The 23724-nt window shown below is 35.7% G+C and overlaps 1 protein-coding gene across 1 annotated transcript in view; it reads left to right on the forward strand.

The window, feature by feature from the left end:
- LOC150092578 (glutamate receptor ionotropic, NMDA 3A-like) overlaps positions 1 to 23724 on the forward strand; it is a 161695-nt gene that overhangs the window by 118805 nt on the left and 19166 nt on the right. The window contains exons 4-6 of the mRNA XM_090414239.1: positions 2839 to 2972; positions 3187 to 3334; positions 15745 to 16041. Of these exons, the coding sequence (XP_090270365.1) occupies positions 2839 to 2972; positions 3187 to 3334; positions 15745 to 16041 (579 nt within the window). The remainder of the gene's footprint in view (positions 1 to 2838; positions 2973 to 3186; positions 3335 to 15744; positions 16042 to 23724) is intronic.

Raw genomic sequence — 23724 nt, forward strand, 5'->3', positions numbered from 1 at the left:
GACATTCCTTTAAGGATATGCGTTTGTTGCGTTTTAATTAGAACACCCAGATAAATTAGACTGACTTTTTTTTTGTAAAAAACGCGCTGTTGTCGTAGATGTTAGTGTTTCAAACGTGCAGCCATTTTTTCTCGCTATTTTAATCCTTTCAGGCAAATTAAGCACGTCATCGAAATATGGTCACCAGATGCTTACGGCTTCTTCAAATCATCATGTGTACATAGATTTTGCCCTGGATGAATACTGTTTTGCTGGCAGATTTGTTCTTCCACTTGTAGTTCGACATGTCTAGAGTATTCCCATGTCTTGTGGAAAAATTTCTTCAGTAAGGTGTAATTTCTTCCACATTTGTAAAGTGAGCGTAACATCTTAGTAGCTCTTTTTCTTACGTAATCCTGTATTTTCTAGAATGCTATACGCCAGTTGGTAAGTTTCTACTGTAGATAACCACGCAAGAAGGACAACTGATGCTATTTACAGTTCAATGGGTTGGGCTTTCCGTTTTAGGTATCATCGATGCTTGAAATCAAAGGTTTTCATCATTCCGACAAAATTATTTAAATGCAACAACATAAAGAATTGAATTTAAGGAAGACATTACCTATGAAATTAAATATGAATATACCTGTTTCTTGTTCAAATTTTATACCGTTAAACCTGCTACTCCAGAATTTGCACGCTAAACCTAATTTGTTTGAAAAGATCGTAACCCATGTTCAAAACCAGGGTTTTAACCCTCTAGAGAAATGTTATTGAATAATCCATTCGAAAATCTGTCTGTTAAAATTTACTTCGCATTTCTTCTTACTAAGTGATATAGGGGGCAATTACCTAAGTGAAGACAAACGCTTTTAAGAAAAAAATCCGAAAAATGGGAACGATACAAAGCAGGTTCACCACTAGCATTTAGTTAATTATTAAGACCAACGAAAATAATAACACGAAAAAGTGATCTCGGGTGTCAGAAATCCGAACTATTATTAATGGATATCCTAGTATACCCACACGCAAACCAAAAAGCTAACTATCCCACTGATTGTAGACATTTATCGAAGTCTGCTTGCAAGTGATATGAAAGAAGTTTGTTTATTGTTCAATTGGCGCTCAGTTATAAATAATACTGTTTACAATTCGTCCGGTGCAAATTATGTTACCCAGTTTTCTCAGCAATTTCGGTTATGTTAGAAACACAACCCAGGTAACCATTTGCTATGCTGTGCTATCTAACTGACTTATGTGTTTGTTGGAAGGTTCACTAGGCAAGTAACGATCAACTACTCAAATTTAGTTCAAAAATATACCTCTGGCATTATGGGGTGGGGGTGGGGTGGGCGAACTCGGAACTTCCAAGCAAAAATGCGGTCTTAGCTTTCGGCCGTAGCACGGTGGTATTTTGTTTTTATTTCCGTCTCTATTTGCACGTCCTCTTACTTCGCTAGCTCCCCCCCTTTGTTTCTCATTTATGAAATTTTTTCATTTATAAAGTAAGCAATTTTTCAATGTATGATAATTTCTCTTTTGAAATTAAATTTTCAGAAAGCGGAGAAGGCGGCAAGCTAGTGCCGCTATCTCGTGGTCCCTAAACCTAACACAATAGTTTTAATATCTGAAAATAGTGTGGGTTCGACGGTCGATTTTCTTGAGTTTACGGGACGAAAAACCCGAGTTTCCGGGAGAAAAAGCCCGCTAGCCCGTGCCAGAGATCGACTAACTCGGGAACCGGTCGAAAAAAGGCTTAGAAAAATTTCCTCTAGTCGGCGACTAGATTTGAACCACCAAATCCTTTCTTCGTGCGATCAAGCGCCGTAGAGTGCAAATGCCACTTCTACTGAGCTACACAGGCTCTACAAAGTTTACATTATGATCAAATGTTTTATTACTTAAAAGTTTACATTATATAAAAATTTAAATATATATATGTAAGTTAGTGCGATCTTTGGCATTGCATTTCATTCGCCAGTGCTTCATAATTAGGAGAATATGATGATATTCCAGTTCTGAAACTGGAATGAACAACTTCGAATGTGCGTCTACTTTACATTGTATGCGTTTAATACTCGTCATGTGTCATTAACATGCGTCATATAGCATGCCATGAATTGTTGCGTGATTATTTCAAACTATACGGCACACGGTTGAATAGCGGCGGGCACACACAAATCGGTCAACGGGCGCCATGGTGCCCGCGGGCATAGGGTTGGAAACCCCTGATCTAGATAGTTGGTTTCTTCCCTCTACAAGCATTTGGATATTTTCTACAAGTGTGAAAATATCCTAAAATCCCTTTATTAGATAAATGAGAAGTCGGTCTACATTGTGAATTTCTCCAGCAGGTATTCACTAAGAAATAAGATCATCTGTAGAGGTCATTTGCAAATACCACTCTTTTGAGATTAAAAAAAAAAATATTTTAATGCATTCACCGCGTGAACTTAGTTTCGACATTTCTTTTCCTTTCCAATATTAAATCCGGTTGTAGGAGAATGCTATAAAATCAAAAATTTCTTGTTTTGCACGAACAGGTTATGTTAAGCCGAAAGACTGATCCCCATACGGATATTCAAAAACACCCCCTCTCTTCAGATGGAAGTAAGATTATCTAGACAGCTGGTAATCGTATTGACGACACTAAATACTCGAAACAGAATAGACGTTTCCCTTAACCCTCGTAAATGATACTTTATAATTTTGGAAATCACGCAGTATTATAGCATGTTCTTACTCAACAAGATCCGTTCCCTAAATAAACTGTACATAGATCTTCAATGTATTGTGATGACACTTCTCTTTGTTCTCCAGTGTAGTTGCAGAGTGTGCATATAACCTGTCTGTTTCCAGCTGCTCAAGCAGAAGACTGGCACAGCCAAAAACAGCGCTGCTGAAGGATACGTGCTATCTCAAAACACCGAACTCTGGCGGCACATCCAGAAATATGAGGTTGCTACACTTGACGAAGGGCTAGACAAACTGAGGTAAGAGAATGTTGAAGTGTTCTGATTTTTTATACTTTTACTCTTCGAAAATGGCATCTCAGTACATGTTTTATTTCTAAGAAAATAATCTTTAATTGAATAAAAAAAAAACCTACAGTCGCTAGGTGTTATTTAACTCAGGAGGTTATTATAATTCTACTTTCTAAAAAGAGTCCATTTCTAATCTCAAACTTTGTTTCTCGTTTACCTGTAGAAAAGAAGAGCTCGACGTTCTAATAGGAGACACGGCTGTCCTTAACTATTACTTAGGGAATGACCCCGGGTGCGGACTCCACCTCCTTGGAGATTCCATTTCTGACGATGCCTATGCTATCGGCATGCAAAAGAGCTTCCCGCTTAAGGTATGTGGAGCTTGCAACCGAAGACCATCTATCTTTCATCTGCATGAAATGGTATTATCCATTAAGCTGAAAAACTGATGTTTATACAGTATTAGAACTTTGCAAGAGAAAAGTATCTTTTACTTTGTTTAATGACGTTTTTAAAGAGAATTCGAGACCCATTTTATCCATACTAAACAATCGATAAACCGTCTGGAATTACTTGAGGTCGTAAAAGCAAAAAAGATAAATAATGTTCCAGTCCCGAATATTTCACGATGCAATTAGACATCCTAATAACCTCGCCGTCGTACAATCCTCGTGCAGACCTGCACGTACTTAGTTAAATAACATGCAGCATTAGTTAGATTAAATAACTACGAGATTCATTCACAGAACAGAAAGCAACCATTTTCACCCGGAATTCGTATCTTGTTTAACGAATGCGTAATCTCGTTCTCAATTGCAGTTTGCACTGTATTCATCATTAAATGTTTTTTTAATGAGCGAAACTTTATCGCATGATTATGTTCTACAAGTTTTAAATTACACGCAAAGCAGTCTAAAAATATTGTTTGAAAGTTTAATTCGAAAAAAAAAAAAAACGCGCAAATGAAAGGATCCAATAAGAGAAATACCAGAATTGCCTTGAAAATGGAATGCCGTCAATTATCTCAATCAAACGTTCCAATAATTTACGTCGCTAATATAGTTTTCTTTCTTATTTTATCCCCAGTCTTGGGGATAAATAAAAATACCTAAGCCATTAATATCTTTCGCAAAATCCTAAAAAAGGATTTCATGAATTGCAATTAAACACTGTAGAATTCAATACGTCTCAAGAAACTGATCAATAGTTTCGAACAACAAATGAGAAACACATGATAAAAGAAGCAATTGGGACAGTTGTAATTGAGGTAGGAAGCAACGAGACAGGATTATTACTTCAACCATCTGCGCTCATGTGTAATGAGCTAACAACACTTGCTCATCGTCTTAAAAATATAGAGAAGTAGAAGAAGCAGAAAAGAAAATATTGGAAATCCATCCATCACCTAATAACATTTAAAACAAGGAGATGATAGCTGCCAGTTAAGAGTGGGAAAATTATAAAGAAAATGCGTTAAACCAATGCTCATAATTAATGACAATTGATAGCAGAAAACTCGGTAATTATAAACCAGTCGACTTATGTTTCAAGACTTAATATATCTAGCCAATACAGCCAATGAAGTACAACTGAACTTCGCTCGTACTTAAGTGGACATCACTTTCATGATCTAGGTAAAGCTAGTACAAATTCGAAATCCCACAAACATCTTTCAAATGCAGATAACTAACATTTCTTATGAGCACCTGTAGTGCCCTTAGCAATAGTATTCATGAAAGTTAGGGGAGCTTTCCGATACTTTTAGCATTACAGGCCATTTCAGAATAGTCGGGGAGCTTTTGGAAATAAGCCTATTGAAGGAAGGCGCGAGCGAAAGTTTATCAAGTTGCGTACTGCTGTTGGATGAATGACGAGACTTTCGGCCTTTTTTTTTGAAAAAGACTTCAGTTCGATTCTCGGTGTTGACGTGACGAATATATTTTTTTTTCTACGATGGGTATTTTAACTACTCTCATCATATGCAAGTAACTGATGTTTCTCAAGACTCTTATTTCACCCACCTTCTTCATTATATTTAGTGTATATATACATGACCTGCTCTCGCTGACCTCAAACCCTATTCACAGTTTCTTATGATAGTTCTCTATTCATACGACAAACGTGACAGTGCACACGGCGTGGCTCGCAATGGGCTCTCTAATTCATCTCACAAGTGTTTGATGGGTTGAGATCAGGGATCTGTGCAGGATAGTCAAGTTCTTCATCAATGGAAGCAACAATCAAGTCACCTTCACTGATTCCAATACACAGTTTCCTGTTTTCTCGCAAAAACGACTTTTGTTCGTTTCCACTGACCATTGCTAATACTCAGCTCAACAGTAAAGACTGATTAAATCACTCTTCTCAGAATGATTTAGTCAGTGATTCCTACTCTTTCAGAGCATAGCTTCCAAAAAATTTGACCTTTTTGACTCAATAAGTTACTTCCCATCTCTCCAGTTGCTTTCTCTTACAAATCCTAAATCTGTTTCAATCAAGGAATCCTGCTCTCATTTGCAATGTGTTCACCTACGACCTCTCTAAAAATTCTTGACGCAGTTAAGAGTGAGTAGTTCGTTTGATTGTTGACATTTGAAACAAGGACACAAAGCTCGTGTTCTACGAGAACACGAGCAACAGCTTCCCGTCACCCTTCTACAACTAAACTGCTGAGAAACTGAGTCTGCTGCTCCCAATGGCCTTTTATTTCATCTACCTCAGTTCCGTGGAACAATATTCCATATAATGTATTCCACAAATGCATCTTCCCACTGTTTAAGTGGAATATCAACAGATTAATTTGTTCGTGACCGCAGACCACACACGGTTTTATTTGCTATAGGCCTTACATAGGCCAAATACACACACAGATCTTTATAGATCTGTGTGTGTATTTGCTATGCACAGCAGTACTTATAAAAAAAAAGTTCTGGATGCACACGTTTTTATATTATTCGATTCTCTGTAGCGTCGTGCAAATTTTTGCATTCTATATGTTCGCACTTTAGTCGTGCAGGAATTATAATTGCAACTGTTTCGTATTTTTTTTCTTGTAGCGAGATGTACATGCCATAACTGTGAGCAAAAGATATTAATATAGAGATTAATGCATAAATCAGTATTCACACAAGAAGTGGAAAAAGGTATGGAAATGCCACTCAAGGGTCGCTTTAGAAAGGTGAGTAGGCATAAAGTCAACAAAAGTCTGAAATATATGAGATAGGCAGATGCATTCCAAATAGTGTTACGGATGGCTGTCAAATAGCTCACTTCAGGAAAGGATTTTACAAGTAACACAAAGATTTTAAAAATATATCGGTTGTTTCGGATTACGGCCAATCAACTAAGGCTATGAGACTAAAGTGTTACATCGGGGTATTGCGTGTATTCTTCTGGCTGATTTGCCTACTTTGAATTTTTTTTTAAATTTTTAACCTCCACCCTAGTAATCTGTTGCTGAGCAATGTATCCCTCACCAGATCTCAGATAATTATCTAACGGATGTGTCAAATTTTCCTAACTACATGCAGGTGATAGACATTGATATTTCACCTTCATGACCTTAGTGATGCTTCTCAGTAACCATCTGAGTAAACAAAACTATTCATCAGCGAGGACAGCTAACAATCACTAAACACAGACATGGGCACGAGCTTCATCTACTTTGCTTAGACGCCAATCGGCTGGATCGCGATATTTTAAGCAGTTTTGGTTAGAAAAAGGCAGTTTCGGCACAAGTTCAGAGTGCCATAAGGAGCAGATGTGTCAACGGTACTGAAGTAAGCACCTATTCGTAATTAGTTTTACTATCGCATGACGCTAAAAGTTCTTATATTCTGAATGGCTATACAATTTAAAATGTATCCTTGCTGGATCCCAGTTTCTCTTGTTTACATGGTCAGAACTATTTGCTCATTTTAAACGACGGCGACTTAATTTTCTAATTTCGCTTGGCAAACTATACCAATTGGCATACATTAGAATCTTTCTGTACGTGCATCAGTGGGTTATACATCTTTCAAAGAATTCATAATGATATTTATGATGTCCATAATTGACGGATACTTTGTTTCATAACAATTATCCCAATAACACTCGAAAGAAATTTCCTTTGGTAGCTGTTGGCCTTCTGAATGATTCAATAAAGAATAATATTTCAGGTGGAATTTCGACACCCGGATAATGAACCACTATTTCTCTGTATTTTTTCATTCAAATGCACATTATCCAAAAATAGAAGAAACTAGTAGCGCGACTTGTTGTACCTTTTTGTTGTCGAAAAGGGTAACCTTCATTAGAGTTGTGTCAACTGTTTATGACATTTGGTTCATTAGAAGCCGAGTTATAGTGCCAAGAGGGACAGTGTGTTTTGACGAACGGTCGGAAAATGAATTTCAAACAGAGCTGCGATTGACGTTTGTGTTAAACTTGATTAACGTTTTACCGAAATGCATCATATGCTTGAAAAAACATACGGTGATGAATGTTTATCCCATACTCAAGTTTACGAGTGGTTTAAGCGATTTCAAAGTGGTCGTGAGACGCTTGAGGAGGACGAAAAGCCGGTCCGTCCAATAACTGGACTGAGCGAAGTTAACATCCAAAAAGTGTGTACTTTCAAAGAAAACATCAAAGAAAACCAAAACCCGCAGTCGTATGCGCGATTGATTAAAGATGAATTAAGGACTCCAAAATCAACTGTACACAACATTTTTACCGGGAGTTTGGGCCTTCGTAAATTGAATTCGTGATTTATTCCCAATAAGTTGACCGACGACCAAAAAATGTATGGAATTCAAACTGCAAGGATCTCATTAAAACTGCTCTTAAGGACTCAAACTTCCTTGAAACGATCGTTGCTGGTGACGAAAAGTGGTGTTTTGAGTATGAGCCTGAAAGAAAGCGCCAAAGTGCTGAGTGGAGACCACCAGAAGAGGGGCATCCGAAAAAAAAGTCGCTTGGAGACGTCAAAAGTAAAGACAATGCTGATTTGTTTCTACGATTCCAAGGACATTATCCACAAAGAATTAGTTCCGCCTGGCCAAACGGTCAATGGTGAGTTTTATCTCGAAGTTTTGAAGCGATTTATAGAATTCGTTAGTTACGGCATGAATATCATGACGATCGACCGTTCGTCAAAACACACTGTTACTCTTGGCACTACAACTCGGCTTCTAATAAAACAAATATCATAAACAGTTGACACAACACTAATGAAGGTTGTCGCTTTCGACAACAAAAAGATACAACAGGTGGCGCCACTAGTTTCTTCTATTTTCGAAAAGTGCGGTTTCTTTTTGGTGTACATTACCTGTGAGATCACACAAATAAACCGTCTAGCCCACAACTTCCCAGAACACACTTATCCAATGAAAACTAATTTATTCATTCTTAATTAACTACTTAACTCGTATGTTATCCACAGAATTCCACTGATTTGCTCTGAAGCACATCACAAGGTAACGCTAGTCGAAACTAACCGAATAATGCCAATCCTAGTTTAGTAAACAAACAAATATTCTGAGAACTGACTCTACTGAAACATAATTGCATCATAAAGAAATGATCATGATATAAAGGATTTCTCAGAATACATTCAGGGAATGGGTAAGATGGGTTGCCATACAGAAATGGAGCCAGCTTATACCCTGCTTCACACGCGACATATAACAATGGAAGCTCTATAATGAAAGTTGTATTTGGGTAAAATAAATTTTACCGTAATTCTAGTAGAATTGTTTTTAATCTGTTTATAAACCAAAGGTTTGCGAAACGCAGAGAGAGAGAGAGAATTCAAATCTTTCCATCTGAAAAGAAATGTCGCATCCTCTTGCCACGGGAAAAGAATGATTATGTAATATTATACCATATATATAAGATGAAAATTAAAACAAATAAAGTCATGAAAGCAATATATACCTACCGATGCTTAACCGACCAAATATTTATTAATGCTGGAATGGCTTTTAGTGTTCGACATTGTCTTCGATATAAAACACCTTCAGTTATGTTGGTGGTTCATTACATTCAATTGCAGTCCACATACACCGATAATCCTGATAGTCCTAAATGGTTTTAATTGCAACGATATTTTTTTTTGTTAAACGTAAGATAGATGACGCAATCTTGGAGGAGGATGGTGTTGCTAATCAGTCTATTTAGAAACATGACTTTCGCTTGTAACTGTACTAATAACAGATGACAGCAAAAGTAACTGGCGCAATGCCAATCCAAGAAATAAAGGGTCAAGAAGACTTCTGAGATCCGAGCGACCAATCTTGCTTCTCATTAGATGTTATCCGTCTGGCAATAGGGAGCTCTCGGTATCTCTCGCTTTTTTAACGGTGCTTCTGTTAGCAACTTCGATAGCTTGCAGGTCGCTGATGGAACACGCTGATAATGTTGACTAAGGAATTGGACAAGAGTTAAGAATTACAGTCGTCAGTCAGTCTGAAAAGAAATAAGAATTAAAAATTGAATCATAATACTGGAAGTGAGACGAGCGATTATGTGTTTCAGTCTTAACTAATTCATGCAGTTTAAAAGAAATACCATCGCCTAATTTCAAGCACTTCTTTAGTCGGTGGGTATTTGTTGCAATTCGTTATACTGTATAGGCTGTTCTGAATGACACTAAGAGTATGATCTCGGACCCCAAAAATTATTTTTATGCTGCTTAGAAAAATAACAAATATATTGTTGATTTATGTATATAACTAGAAGTGCAGAACAATATTCACTTTACCTATCTGTTGCTATCTGAGCTAAATACGTTTCTTTGTGAAGAATAAGTGGCTAACATCTTATACGAGAAAAATACCATAGGCAACCCTTGCCAGTTTTCTGTTTAATTTTCAACAACAGCAGTGTTCGACCTACTCTGCTTTGACCGTTTTTATGCTTGTATTTTCTTTTACAAAACTGCATCGACTTGCGCATAGCACGATTCAGTCTTCACCATAACCTAAGAAATATATAATCCGTTCCCTTGGAATGTTGTTTGAAAAGATTATTTAAGTTACGGAGTAATTAAAATGCTGTATGCTTTAAAGATTCACCAACGAGAGAGAGATTGACACTAAAGCGGGTTGCTACGAAGCATAGGCAAATATGAAATTATAATTAACCGCACTTAATGTACAGTGAAAGCAGGATAATACCTTTATTAGTTTCCGAGTGTACAGCGCAAACACACCACAAGAAACGACGTACATTACGCCACTGTTTACAAAAAAACATCAGGCAAACGGAAGGCCAAAATCATGAAATTCGCTGCGTATTTTTGATGACGGGAAACAGCCTATTTCTGAAATCCCAGAAAATCGCAATAAGAATTAATTAAGCGTTTTTCAAACGACGGTTTTAGGACACCACACAAACAAATGCAAAACAGAAGAAAACAAAACGAGAATAAAGAATATTAGTTGTAAATTTTTCTAAGCAGTGGGATATTTTCTGCTAATTTAAGTAAACAAAAGAAGAAAAAATTATGCAAACTAAAATTAGTTGTATAGCAACGTATAGCAGAAAAAAACGCAATCAGAATCTTTAGGAGAGGAGTAAATCATTTCTGCACTCCTCTTCTCAAACACACCTACCACGTCGTGCATGACGAAAGTGTACAATTATCAACCACAATCCCTAAATCTCCTACATCAATTTACAGATCTGGTAAACCTACTGCAACGAAACTATCTGCGAACCGAATTCAACGAATTCTGCTGTAGGCAACCACAAACATCAAAACAACTTCGTTTTTCTTATAGCAGCTGATATATAATTCGATATTAATCGTTTGCCGAAATTTAATCTTAGGCGGTATTCAACCAGGCAGATTTTTTCTGACATTCACTCTCAGTCTTTTATTTACATTATAATTTACTAATTAAGAGAATCAGGAGAAATTTAACATATCCTCAGAATTAAATCAAATGATATTCGTTATTATAGTAAATCTTATATTACGTTATATAATAATTACCTGATCATGACTAACAAATGTTTCAGTAAGATAAAGCATCAAAACTTCGCATAAAAAACATCAGTTAAGACGATTATGATGAAATACTAATTTCAGAGCTAATTTCTAATTTCAGAGCTCTACATACTTAGAAGTGTTTATCTCATACGCTAGGAATTTCGTTTTCCCCTTAAATGGCTATGAGCAGAATTTCATCTCATTCAGGCATAATGAGGCATTCAGGCACAACAGCATAATCAGAAAAACTGTATAAAATTAGATAAAACGTATTTAAAAATTCAGTTAAAAGAAATCAAGAACATTCCCTAATGTTCTTTTCTTAGCTAACTGAGAATTGGACAGTATCACCAGAGGTACGAGAGTTTTTACCGCTAGGAAACTTTTCTTCTCCATAACTAAATAATCAAACCGACCATTTTGGACAAATAAAACAAATCCGATTTAACATTAAGCATCAACTGTTCCTTAAAAACAGACAAACTAGAAGTTATTAAAATGTATATGTTCTTGCTGAGCAAGTAAACAACCAATTCCTTTGAGAGGAAAAAAAAATTCCATACGATATTCTATATGTGCGGTAGTTTTCTTATGATTTCTGTTAACCTAAAGAATTGACGTTTTTTGGTAAGGTGACGTAAAATGTATCCCTGAATTATATTATATTTATTATGGTCGTGATATAGAGAGTATCAGAAAGAAAATACATGAGCAAAATTCTAAGTATTACCTGCATAAATGTCTTTGGAATGGACACAACAACAAAGTATGGCAATGTCCCAAAATAAACATAAAGTTTATTATGACCTTTTTGCTTGACCACTACTATTAATAAATTAAAGACTTAATTCAGTATGCTATTCAAGTAAATAATTGTTTAATATCTGACATGTTTCACTGACTAATATCTGTCAGCATTTTCAGAGATGTACTGGTAAGTAATGGAAAGTAACAAAAACTAGGAAACTAACCAACAATTCTAAAAATTATATAAAGTTATCACTGTGCGTGATGCAATACGCGTGTCACAAGTACAACATTTTATTTGTTGAGATATTTATTGTAATTTTCATGTTCATTTCTTTTTTGGTTAAATGATCTAATTAGTGTTTTCCATATATCTGGTAGGATTAGGCCTTGATTCTTATTTAAGTTACCTGTTGAACGGGCAACTGTAGCAGCAGCTTTGAATGTTCTGGAATGGTAGTCCTCTTCTATATAGGCCATATGACTCATATCCCATTCAATATTATGATTGGTAGAGGCGAAGTGGGAAGAAAGGCCTGTTGTCTGTTATTCCTTACATAGCCTATGTGTTCTTTCTTTCTTGTTTCAAAACTTCTAGATGTCTGTTCGAAGTAATTGATGCCGCATGAACAGGGTATGCTGTAAACTCCAGAGTATTTGTAGAAAGGATGGCTATCTTTCGGGAACCTTGTAAACTTTTGTATGGTATCAATAGGTTTGAAGGTTACTCTGATATTATATGGTTTTAGAAGAAGAGCTAATTTTTTGGATATGTTACTAACAAATGGAATTATTATAGTGCTGGTATACTGGGTTTCATCTCGTTGTCTTTATGGTATGTCATTAAAAAGAATCTTGTTGATGAGTCTTGTAGGGTAGCCATTTAGGGATAGATCTCTGGATATTTTCATTAATTCTTCTTGTAAGTCACCAGGGTCTGTGGTACAATATATAGCACTCTTTTATGCATATGGATAATGCTTAGTTTCTGGGATATGTGGTGAGACGAGGCGAAATGGTGGTAGCGTCCAGTGTTTGTCGGTTTTTTATATACCGACAGGTTGATACTATTGTCAGTTTCTTTCTTAATAAGGACGTCTAGGAATGGAAGTTTATTATCTTTTTCTAGTTCCAATGTGAACTTGATAGTGTTGTGGAAGCAATTAATTTTGTTTAGATAATCCATTAGTTCTTCTTTTTTGTGATTCCAAATGATGAAGTTGTCATCAACATTCCTAAACCATGTGATTGGTTTAGGAGTAATTTGGGATAAAATTTGAGTTTCCAAATTTTCTAAGAATAGGTTGGCACAAGAAAGAGAGAGAGAGGGCTATCCATGGCTAATCCAGTAAGTTGTTTGTAGTAGGTTTTTTTCCATGTAAAATAATTTGAAGTTAAACAATGCTTGAACAACTTGATGATGTTTCGTGGGATCAAGTTTTCTAAGATGTCGATGACTTCTGAAATTGGAATCTTTGTGAATAGAGATGTGATATCCAGGCTACTCATAATATTATCTTCAGAGATACTGGTGTTTTTTAATTTATCCAAGAAATGTTGGAAATTCTTAATATAAGAATTCGTGTTGTGAATGTGTTCTTGTAACATTTTGGCTAGATATTTTGATAGTTTGTAAGTAGGGAAATGGATGCCATCTACTATTGGAAGTAATGGTGTAACTTCTTTATGGATTTTGGGAACACCATATAGTCTTGGAGTTAACGGATGCATAGATTTTAGTTTTTTTATTAAGTCCAAGGCCAGTTGGTCATATCACGTAATAGTTCATTGGTATCAAGATGGTTTTTGTGAGTAGGATCTATGCTAAGAGCATCATAGACAGATGTGTCTGATAATAGATTTTTGATCTTTTACAGAGTGGATTAAGCTGCTTTTTAATCGTATGTCATTGGCTATTGTGTCTGGAACTAATGAGAAGGCTTTCTCTAAGTTTCGGATAAAGTCCATGTTTGGAATAGCAGTTGGTTTTAAGGCGAAATTGAATCCTTTGTTGAGCATAGAAATCTCTGGTTTTGTTAAGATGTGATTAGATTGGTTCACAATGACCTGGTTGTCTGGTAGGGAAGATTTAGAGTTGATGTGATTATCATATAATGCGTTAAATGTTTTAATTTGTGTGTTTTTACTTTGATTGAAATTTTTTTTTAACTTTTGTGAATCATGTTGTCCAAAAGTTGCCACGTTTCCTCATCTAGAATATTAGAAACATCTGTGAATAAGTCATAGCATTGAGAATCTATTTGGTTGAGTATGAATTTCGAAAGACAAATTCGTTCTCTACATAGAGCAAATGCTGTATTGTGGTAAATGATATTAGCTTTTTTATACTTAAAAAGTTGTTTTTGGCGAAGAAATTTTGGGATAACGTTGTTGTTACGACACCTTTTTAAGAAAGTCAAATGGTTCAAATACCTAGCCTTTATACCTTTTAAACTTTCAATATTGCTTACCTTTCGTTTTATGATTTCGTCGACTCTATTCATATTATGACATTTTTTCTTGACCACTAGTATTAATAAATGAAAGACTTAATTCGGTATGTTAGTCAAGTAAATAATTGTTTAATATCCGACATGATTCACTGACTAATATCTGTCAGCATTTTCACAGATATACTGGTAAGCAATGGAAAGTAACAAAAACTAGGAAACTAACCGACAATTCTAAAAATTATATAAAGTTATCATTGCGCGTGATACAATGATATAATACGCGTGTCGCAAGTACAACGTTTTATTTGTTGAGATATTTATTGTAAGTTTCATGAAAGTTCATTACTTTTTGGTTAAATGATCTAATTAGAGTTTTCCATATATCTGGTAGGATTAGGCCTTGATTCTTATTTAAGTTACCTGTTGAACGGGCGACTGTAGCAGCAGCTTTGAATGTTCTGGAATGGTAGTTCTCTTCTTTTCTATATACCGACAGGTATATAGAAAACATACCAACACTGGACGCTACCACCATGTCTACTCGTCTCATCACATATCCCGGAAACTCAGCATTATCCATATGCTTAAAAAATCGCTGTACAGTGTTCCACAGACCCTGGCGACTTACAAGAAGAATTAATGAAAATATCCAGAGATCTATCCTTAAATAGCTACCCTACAAGACTCATCAACAAGATTCTCTTTAATGATACCACAAAGACAACGAGATGAAACCCAGTATATCAGAACTCTAACAATTCCATTTGTTAGTGCCATATCCAAAAAATTAGCTCTTCTTCCCAAACCATATAATATCAGAGTAACCTTCAAACCTATTGTTACCATACAAAAGTTTACAAGATTCCCGAAAGATAGCCATCCTTTCTACAAATACTCTGGAGTTTACAGCATCCCCTGTTCATGCGGCATCAATTACATCGAACAGACATCTAGAAGTTTTGAAACAAGAAAGACAGAACACATAGGCTATGTAAGGAATAACAGACAACAGGCCTTTCTTCCCACTTCGCCTCTACCAACCATAATATTGAATGTGATATGAGTCATATGCCCTACATAGAAGAGAACTACCATTCCAGAACATTCAAAGAAGCTGCTACAGTTGCCCGTTCAACAGGTAACTTAAATAAGAATCAAGGCCTAATCCTACCAGATATATGGAAAACTCTAATTAGATCATTTAACCAAAAAGAAATGAACTTTCATGAAAATTACAATAAATATCTCAGCAAATAAAACGTTTTACTTGCGACATGTGTATTATATCACGCACAGTGATAACTTTCCATTGCTTACTAGTATATCTCTGAAACTGCTGACAGATATTAGTCAGTGAAACATGTCGGATACTTAAGTTAAGTATTGAATTTATTAAACATCAAGTTTGGTTACTTTTTTGGACTGTAGAGTGGTATGTCTAATAATGACAATGAATAATATCGGTGATGATTAATATTAAAAAAATTATAAATAACTCACATTCGTAATTTCCAACTGAAACACATTGATTTTTGCTAAGATGTCTTAATTTCCAAAGTAGCTGTGGATTTTGTGAAATTTAATCTAGTTTATATTCTTCTAGGACGCCATTTCTAGTCTGATAATGAAGTACAACCAGCATGGCTACTTAGACCAGCTGCAGAAGAAATGGTACGGAAGGGTGCCCTGTTTCGATGATACTGTACATCGGTTCAACCAACCCTCTCCACTTAGTATTCGAGCAGTTGCAGGTGTGTTTATCATGCTGTTGGTTGGAATTTTTGTTGGAGTTTTAATACTAGTGATGGAACATCTTGTCTTCAAGTATGCCCTGCCGATTTTGAGAAGAAAACCGAGACACTGCTTCTGGAGGAGTCCGAATCTAATGTTCATGAGCCAGGTAAGAAGATTCCTGTACGCCTATATGAGCTGTCTCAATATAGTCACTAAACAAAATCTGTCAGTTATAGGGAATGGATTTTTATACTTTCAGATGCATTGAATGATTACAAATATAAAAGAAAATATAAGGCCCTAGAACTGAACTCGAGAAACTGAAGGATCCATAGAACTAAAAGTTCGATGCAGCTTTCACCATTCAGGGCTTGTTCTGGTGCAGTGCCTCAGACAAGAAAGTGTACTAAATTTTAATAGGAAATGTTATTGTATATATACTCACAAGTTTGTTTGTTATTACTAGAATGCGAGATATGATCTATATTTAGCTTTGTCACTGGTAATAATCTAATACGTATTTACAAGTTGTGATATTGTGTAGATATATTGAAAAGTCCATAAAGGCATGACAAACTGAGTATATAGTAAAAACAACAACAATGGGAAGGAATGCCTGGCAACAAGATTCAGGTTCTAATCCACGTTACGCATTGCCACTGAGAAGGAAAAACCATGGTTGGCCATATTGAAAGGGGGTGGATATTATCAAGTTTGATATTTACAATCGAAATTTATTTTTATATTGCTGAATTATTTCACAAAGCAAACTGGCAAAATTATAAGCTATTACTAGCTTAATATGAGATAATTACTTCAAAACATTAATCCCGCTCTCTGCAGTGCATGCAGTTCTTATACTATAAATGTTAATGCGAAAAGAGAAGTATTTTGTTCTTTAGAATTCATGCTATTAAGTAGCAGTTTATGACTGTTAATTGTTTATGATTTTCTAACTTGTTTTTGTGAGATAAAAAGACTATCGCCTCCTAATGAAGCAGGTTAAATTTCCGTAGTTGTTCTTGGGATCTCTGAGTCTCCAAATTACTCTTTGGGGTCAATTGGATTGCGTACTTCTAATGCAGATCCATTTTGGGAAAGTATTGGATTCGGATGGCACCATAAAAAAGGATTTCAAGTGATTCCTCCAGAAAAAAAATTATATGGTGCACCCGGTAGATCGAACCCCCTTGATTCATTAACATTTTGGACGCTTTCTTTACCTTCTCTTACGTGAAGGGCACAGCTGCATTTATCTTTCTCACTTAGTGACACTAAGGGGAAAAACAGCTTTTTTGCCAAATTGTATTTAATCCAAAAGAGATAGAATGATAAGCAATAGGGTCTTAGCCAAATCGTGGCTGCTTGTGCTACAAGAAGACCAGTACGGAACTCTTCACCTTTGAATTTCTAAGCAACACAGTGCGAAAGAGAATTGAGCACATTTAAGAAGGGCGGTGTTAGTCGACTGCATCTTATCCGAAAATAACTATTATACTGACTTCTTTTGTGCATGTAGTACGTGCAAGGTACTTCCTTTCATTGCCAACCCCGTGACAAGTAAAACACATATAGATAGATCCGATAAAAGAGAGACGGTCGTTAATACAACATTCTGAGAAGAAATAAATGTATATGGAGCATCTTAAGGCACCGAAGTTTGTTGGATATAAAACGGCGATTGAAGTTTATATAAAATATTTAATTTTATATAAACTATCAATATTGCCTAATCCAGTGGTTCTTAACGTGTTCCGCGGGTGAAATTGTTTGACTCTATTACGTCATATTTAGAAAATTTTTAAAAGTTCATGGGAACTGTGTGTTGGAATTTGTACATACGGTGCTCCATCAACAGTAGTCTCCATTAAAGGATTTCTTACCCTTGCAAAGAAAATAAACCCAAATATTTTATCTAAGCACTGTTTTTTGCAGAGAAAATTACTAGTTTCAAAAACATTACCGGCAACATTAAAACCTGTACTGCACCAATTTATGAATATGGTAAGTTACATCAAGTTGAGACCTTTAAAAGAACGGCTTTTAAAAAAAAACTTTGCATATTTATGAAAGCCAAGTACGAATCTTCGCTTTTACACACTAAAATAAGAAAAGGTTATCCAGGGGTAAAGTGCTATTCCAAATTTTATAACTTAAGAATAAATTATTGGCCTCTTTTTCAAAATGAAGGTACAGATGCTTTTGTAAAATGTCTTCAAAATGATATTTGGTGTGCTATAATGGCATATCTAGCTGATATTTTTAATTACTTAAATAGCTTTAATATTAATACAAGTATCCAAGGGAAAAATATTTTCATTTTGACATCCACTGACAAATTGTCAGCTTTTCCGAAAAAAAAAGTATCTCTGGAGAAACCGCATGTCAGAAAAAAATACAGTAGATATGTTTCCTTCGCTCCATTATGGAAATTTAACATAACATTTAACAGAATTAATTTAACAGAAATTAATTTAAAGAACATTTAACAATATTGGAAGAAACTATTTCAAGTTACTTTCCATTCTTAAATACACACAATTATGATTGGATACGAAATCCATTTGGCTCAGTTAATACATCGATTTGTGAATTTTCATTACAAGAGGAAGAACAATTAGTGATCTTGTCAACGGATCCTACTCTAAAACAAATGTTGTTACAATTTTCAACATCATATTTGTGCGAGCTCGGTTTCTCAATATTAACCAATATAAAAACTAAAAAGCGGGAAAGACTTACTAATATAGACAAAGAGATGAGGGTATCACATATTAGACTTGATATTGCTGAAATCTGCAAAAGCCGACAAGCTCAAGTATCGCATTAAAATAAGTTCCATTTTTATAACAGGCAAGTCCTTGAATATTTTTATTGTTAGTTTTATAACCCTAATGTTTTTGGTGTTCACCAAATTTTTCTGATAATCAAAAGTGTTCCGTGACTTGGAAAATGTTAAGACCCACTGGCCTAATCACATGAATTACCTGGGAGATTCTACGAAGATTTTTCCCCATTATCAAATATAGGATATATATATTTAAATTCCATGAATTTACTTAGATACTGAAATATCATCCACACTTCAATATCTCAAAACCTTCTAGCAGTAGTCTTGAAGAAATAGCATGGCCCATATAATAAAATACTAGTATTCAAAGCTAATCAATCACTTCTTAGTCTGCACTCTTCTCTTCGTTTCGAGTTTCTTGCCGTATCGTGGATATTATGATCATTCTTTATTAAGCGTCGATACTAAGCATTACGAGCACAAGAGGCCACTTGAAGATTCACATGGTGTCTTGTATATTGAAGAATAAGAATTCACATGAACAGGCCTTTTACATATTTTCAATATGTCCGTAGAACGCAGTAACATGCAGCTGGAAGTATTCATGACGTTAATGATGCGAGGGTTGACTTGTGTTGCTATAGCAACCATCCATTATTCTGCAAGCTTTATGAAAAGAATCATTGATGCACAGCGAAGAGCATACTGCAGATAGGAATTCACAGTATTCATAACAAAAGATGAAAGCGTTTTTTTCTCTCTCCCAAGAGGCACTTTGTTTTCCATTTTGCTCGCTTGGTATGTGTGAGGAAGAAAGCTGTTTAGATTGCCAAAAGATAGACGTAATAAGAGAAATAAGAAGATTCGATAGATGCGTTTAATTACCTCTAGGTTCTCATTCAAGGAATAAGCAAATACTTTTGAGTAATAGTATTGAAATGGATGGTAGCAGTAAGGAATAAGTGAACAGTTTCTCAATTTATTTATAACGTCTATATATAACGTTATCTATATAACGTCTTCAATCGATCAATCAGGCTATCTGCGTATTACATTTTTACGTTATTTCTCCAATCATAAATTACTTTAACGATAGTATCAAAACATGAAATTATATTTGTAACCCGGTTATATTTCTTTGTTTATTAGTATTAGAGCAGTCGTTAAGACGATACTGCCACATTTCTAGATTTCTCTACGTAGCGAATTTTCCTTCTAGTTATAATAATTCCTCTTACGCTATGACACGGGCAAGCTACTTAACAAGTAACTTGAGCTCTCTCATAATCAATGTTCCGTGTTAGCGTCCCTGAACGAGGTATTGGACTATTGTGAAGTACTATCATTATGATTTTCCGTGTACATCCTTTTTAAAAGCAAAGAGGGACCAGAAACTATCTCAGATCTGAATACGTATACCTGCATATTTTCATACTCAAAGCTATCGAAATGCATCCACAGCTCTGCTTATCGAAAACCATGCACATACAAATTACAGAAGTTGTGGGAGCACTACGTCTATGCATACTGACATTATAATCGAAAAGAGTTTTGACACTCTCTGTTAATTCCCTTTTACAATGATCTATTCGCTACTTTATTATTTTTGTTTAAAATTGAATTTTTGAGAAAACCAATGAATAAATTCCAAGAAATACCAAACGATATATTTGCTTATAAGATGATAAGTACAAGAATGTTCAGTCGAGTACTACTTAAATCTTTCTCAAGGGCACTGTTTATAGAACTTAAGTCATATCATTGGCATAACTATTTCATGGCAATTTCTAGTCAAGTGATATTGTCATATCACTTGACTAGAAATAAGCTCAGGAAGGAATAGCAGCAATTTAATGAGTGCAGGAAATTATATATATATATGTATATATCTTTTGTTTGTTTCTTGGTTGTGTAATCGACTTTCTCCTGAGATTAACAGTCTTATATGACAATGCTCGAATATTACTAAAGAAAAATTATATATAATGGGGAAACTTCGGCAGCTTGCAGTCAATGTTCGGTTTGTACTGCAATCTGATTGGTTATCTCACTTATGGTCAAGAATCTACCTCGAACTACTTGAGAATAAAGTTAATGATTAACAAAGTGAAATAAGCAGGGATAACACTGACATCAGCCATCATGGGTAGCCATTAATTCACTAGTATTGGGATTTAGATCAACAGGATTGCCAGATTTGGTAAGTCTCTGTCACATTTACGTCATAATCTCGAAGGTGCTCACTGACTTTCAAGTATCACTGCGAAAATTGCAGTCGGTCCACCACAACTAGAGTTTTAAAGAAAGAGAGAGAGAGAGAGAGACAAAAATTTCTGTGGATAACAGATCGAGTGGTTCACGAAGCATCAGGGATACCTAGACTTATTATACTATCTAAAATTTCCAATTCAAGCACTTACGGTGCTCTATTTACAATGCTATAGTTCGTAACTTAAAAATACGAGACTTATGGAATAGTAGTTGATAACAGGGAAGTATTTCACAGAACATTTTCGATGTATGTTGTTAGCATTCTTATTAAGCTAACCTGTTCTCCGGTGAATGTTAGTTAGCTCTTAATTTACACAAGCGAAGTTTTCAAACTGCAGACTTTCGCCTTCATTCATTCTTCTCATCTAGACTCCTATATTCGTGCTAGCTAAGAATAATAATTATTTTTCTAAACAGTGGAGTTCTGTTCTTTCACTCCCTCTCTTCCTCTTGAATATAAATACCCTGATCTCAGGCTCCCAATCCTATCTGTATCTTTGGTGATGACAGTACACTCCATTCCTCATTTTCATTCGATAAACCTTGTCGTTTTCAGAATTCAATATTAGAATCGTCAAAGTCTACCATGACCTGAACTCAGATCTCCTATCTATATCCCAGTGTGGCAAGGACAACCTTGTAAACTTCAATGCCATCAAATCTCAGTCCTGTCTGATCTATCGCAAGAAAGAGATCACATCGTGACCTTCAGTAATACCGTCATCGTCAGTAATACTGAAATATCCAAATACGATCTGATTTTCATTTCCAGCTGGCATGTCCAACTACTTCACACCTGCTAACTCTATCCAAAGCCCAAATCCGCCAACGATGGAATATTGCTACCATATTTGGGGTGGAGCACCAAAATCTTCTCATAAGACAGCTCGATTCTATCCAGAAGAGGGAAATATGGCTAATTAATAATCTCTCTCTCTCTCTCTCTCTCTCTCTCTCTCTCTCATAGACGTTCAATTTATGCCTTGTCTCTCATCTACAGATACAGTCATAGACAGTGCTCTGCTGAATTGGTCACTATTATTCCTTCATTCTCTTTCAAAAGTATTAAAACAGGAGCCACTTCTGAGTCCATCTTGAAAAAACTCACCGAACAAACTTTACTTCCTCCTCCTTAATCCCATCTTCTTCTGTCCTTTGTGAACAAATCTGCTATAGGTCTGGTGGCCTTTTATGTAGATCAGATTATATATATATAAAATAAAAAACATTGTATAGAAGATGGATCAAAAATTTTATTTTGTTCGGTTTGCCCTCCGAATTATGTGAATTAGGCTAATATTTCATTATACAGGGTGTCCCAAAATTCACGCAAGAAGTAATTTTGATAGAAAACACAGGCTTTTAATTAAAATTGTAATTTCTTATTGATTCATAAAGTATACAGTATAGGGTTATGCATGGAATAGCATATCGGGTAAATGGCCTCCACGGCTTTGCTGGCACATACGCACTCTTTTGTCGAAATTTTCCATGACATAAATATGGCTGAATTTCATTGATACAACGCTCAATTTCCTCCTTCAAGGAAATGTGGCATAAATGTGGCTGAATTTCGTTGATACAGCGCTCAATTTCCTCCTTCAAGGAGTGGGTGGTCGTGGGCTTGTTGGCATAAACCTTAGACTTCAAAAAACTCCAAAGAAAAAAGTCCAACGGCGTTAAGTCACATGATCTGGGCGGCCAATTCTGATCACCAAAACGGGAAATTAGACGACCAGGAAATGACTCACGGAGTAATTCAATGAATTACTGCATGAATCATTGAATGGGCTGTATGGCATGTGGCACCGTCTTGTTGAAACCACATGTCGTCCACATCCATATCTTGCAATTTTGGCGCAAAAAACGGGATTATCATGTCGCGTTAGCGAGCACCATTAACTGTTATTGCCTTACCAGCCGCATTTTCGAAGAAGAATGGACCGATGATGCCTCCCGCCCAAAATCCACACCGAACAGTGACACGTTGTGGATGCATTTGTTTCTCAACAATCACTCGTGGATTTTCTGAACCCCAAATGCGACAATTTTGTCGATTGACGAAGCCATCAAGATGAAAATGAGCCTCATCGCTGAAGATGATTTTGTTCGAAAAATAAGCTGTCACGCTGTCTTTTTTTTTCTCGTTGGCAACACTTTACCGCACAAATGGCGCTAAATTTAAATCTTGCGTGAATTTTGGGACACCCTGTATTTGTTCCTTTACGTTTTGAAGAAGCAGTTCTTTTAAATAGTAAGCAGAAAGGCTGAGAGGAACGTGTGATACATTTAATCAAAATGTGACGGATTCATTTAGCTCTATATCTAACAACCGCGGGGCAAACAAGTGTTGGCGACGAACGAAACTTAAGTCACTTAAACTCGATGTGCAGTAGAGGCGTGACGTTAAAATTCATTATTCATTCATCACAATAGAAAGATTCAACTCCCGTTGGACCTCTAGATTCTATCGAAATATTATTAATTTTTTATTGCGCGTTACCAAGCAAATATTCATCTCGAAATGTAGGTTCCTAATGAATTCCTAACATGTTGTTAGTAAAATGATTCCGAATGATAGACCGTTGCGATATTACCACAAAATTATCAACAGATTTGTTTACCCGGGGAATATTTGGTAAGATATTTTCGATACCTCTACCAATTAATGCAGCAATGAATGAAATGAGCTTCTATTTATGAAGTTATTACTTTTTTTCTGTCTGACTGCTTGTTGCCGTTTCGAAAGAACTCCATCAGCTTTCCATGTACACGACATGAATAATG

This window comes from Typopeltis vanoorti, chromosome 25, assembly GCF_054136105.1.
Source record: "Typopeltis vanoorti isolate ZY-2024b chromosome 25, IOZ_Tvanoo_1.0, whole genome shotgun sequence".
Lineage (NCBI taxonomy): Eukaryota > Metazoa > Arthropoda > Arachnida > Uropygi > Thelyphonidae > Typopeltis > Typopeltis vanoorti.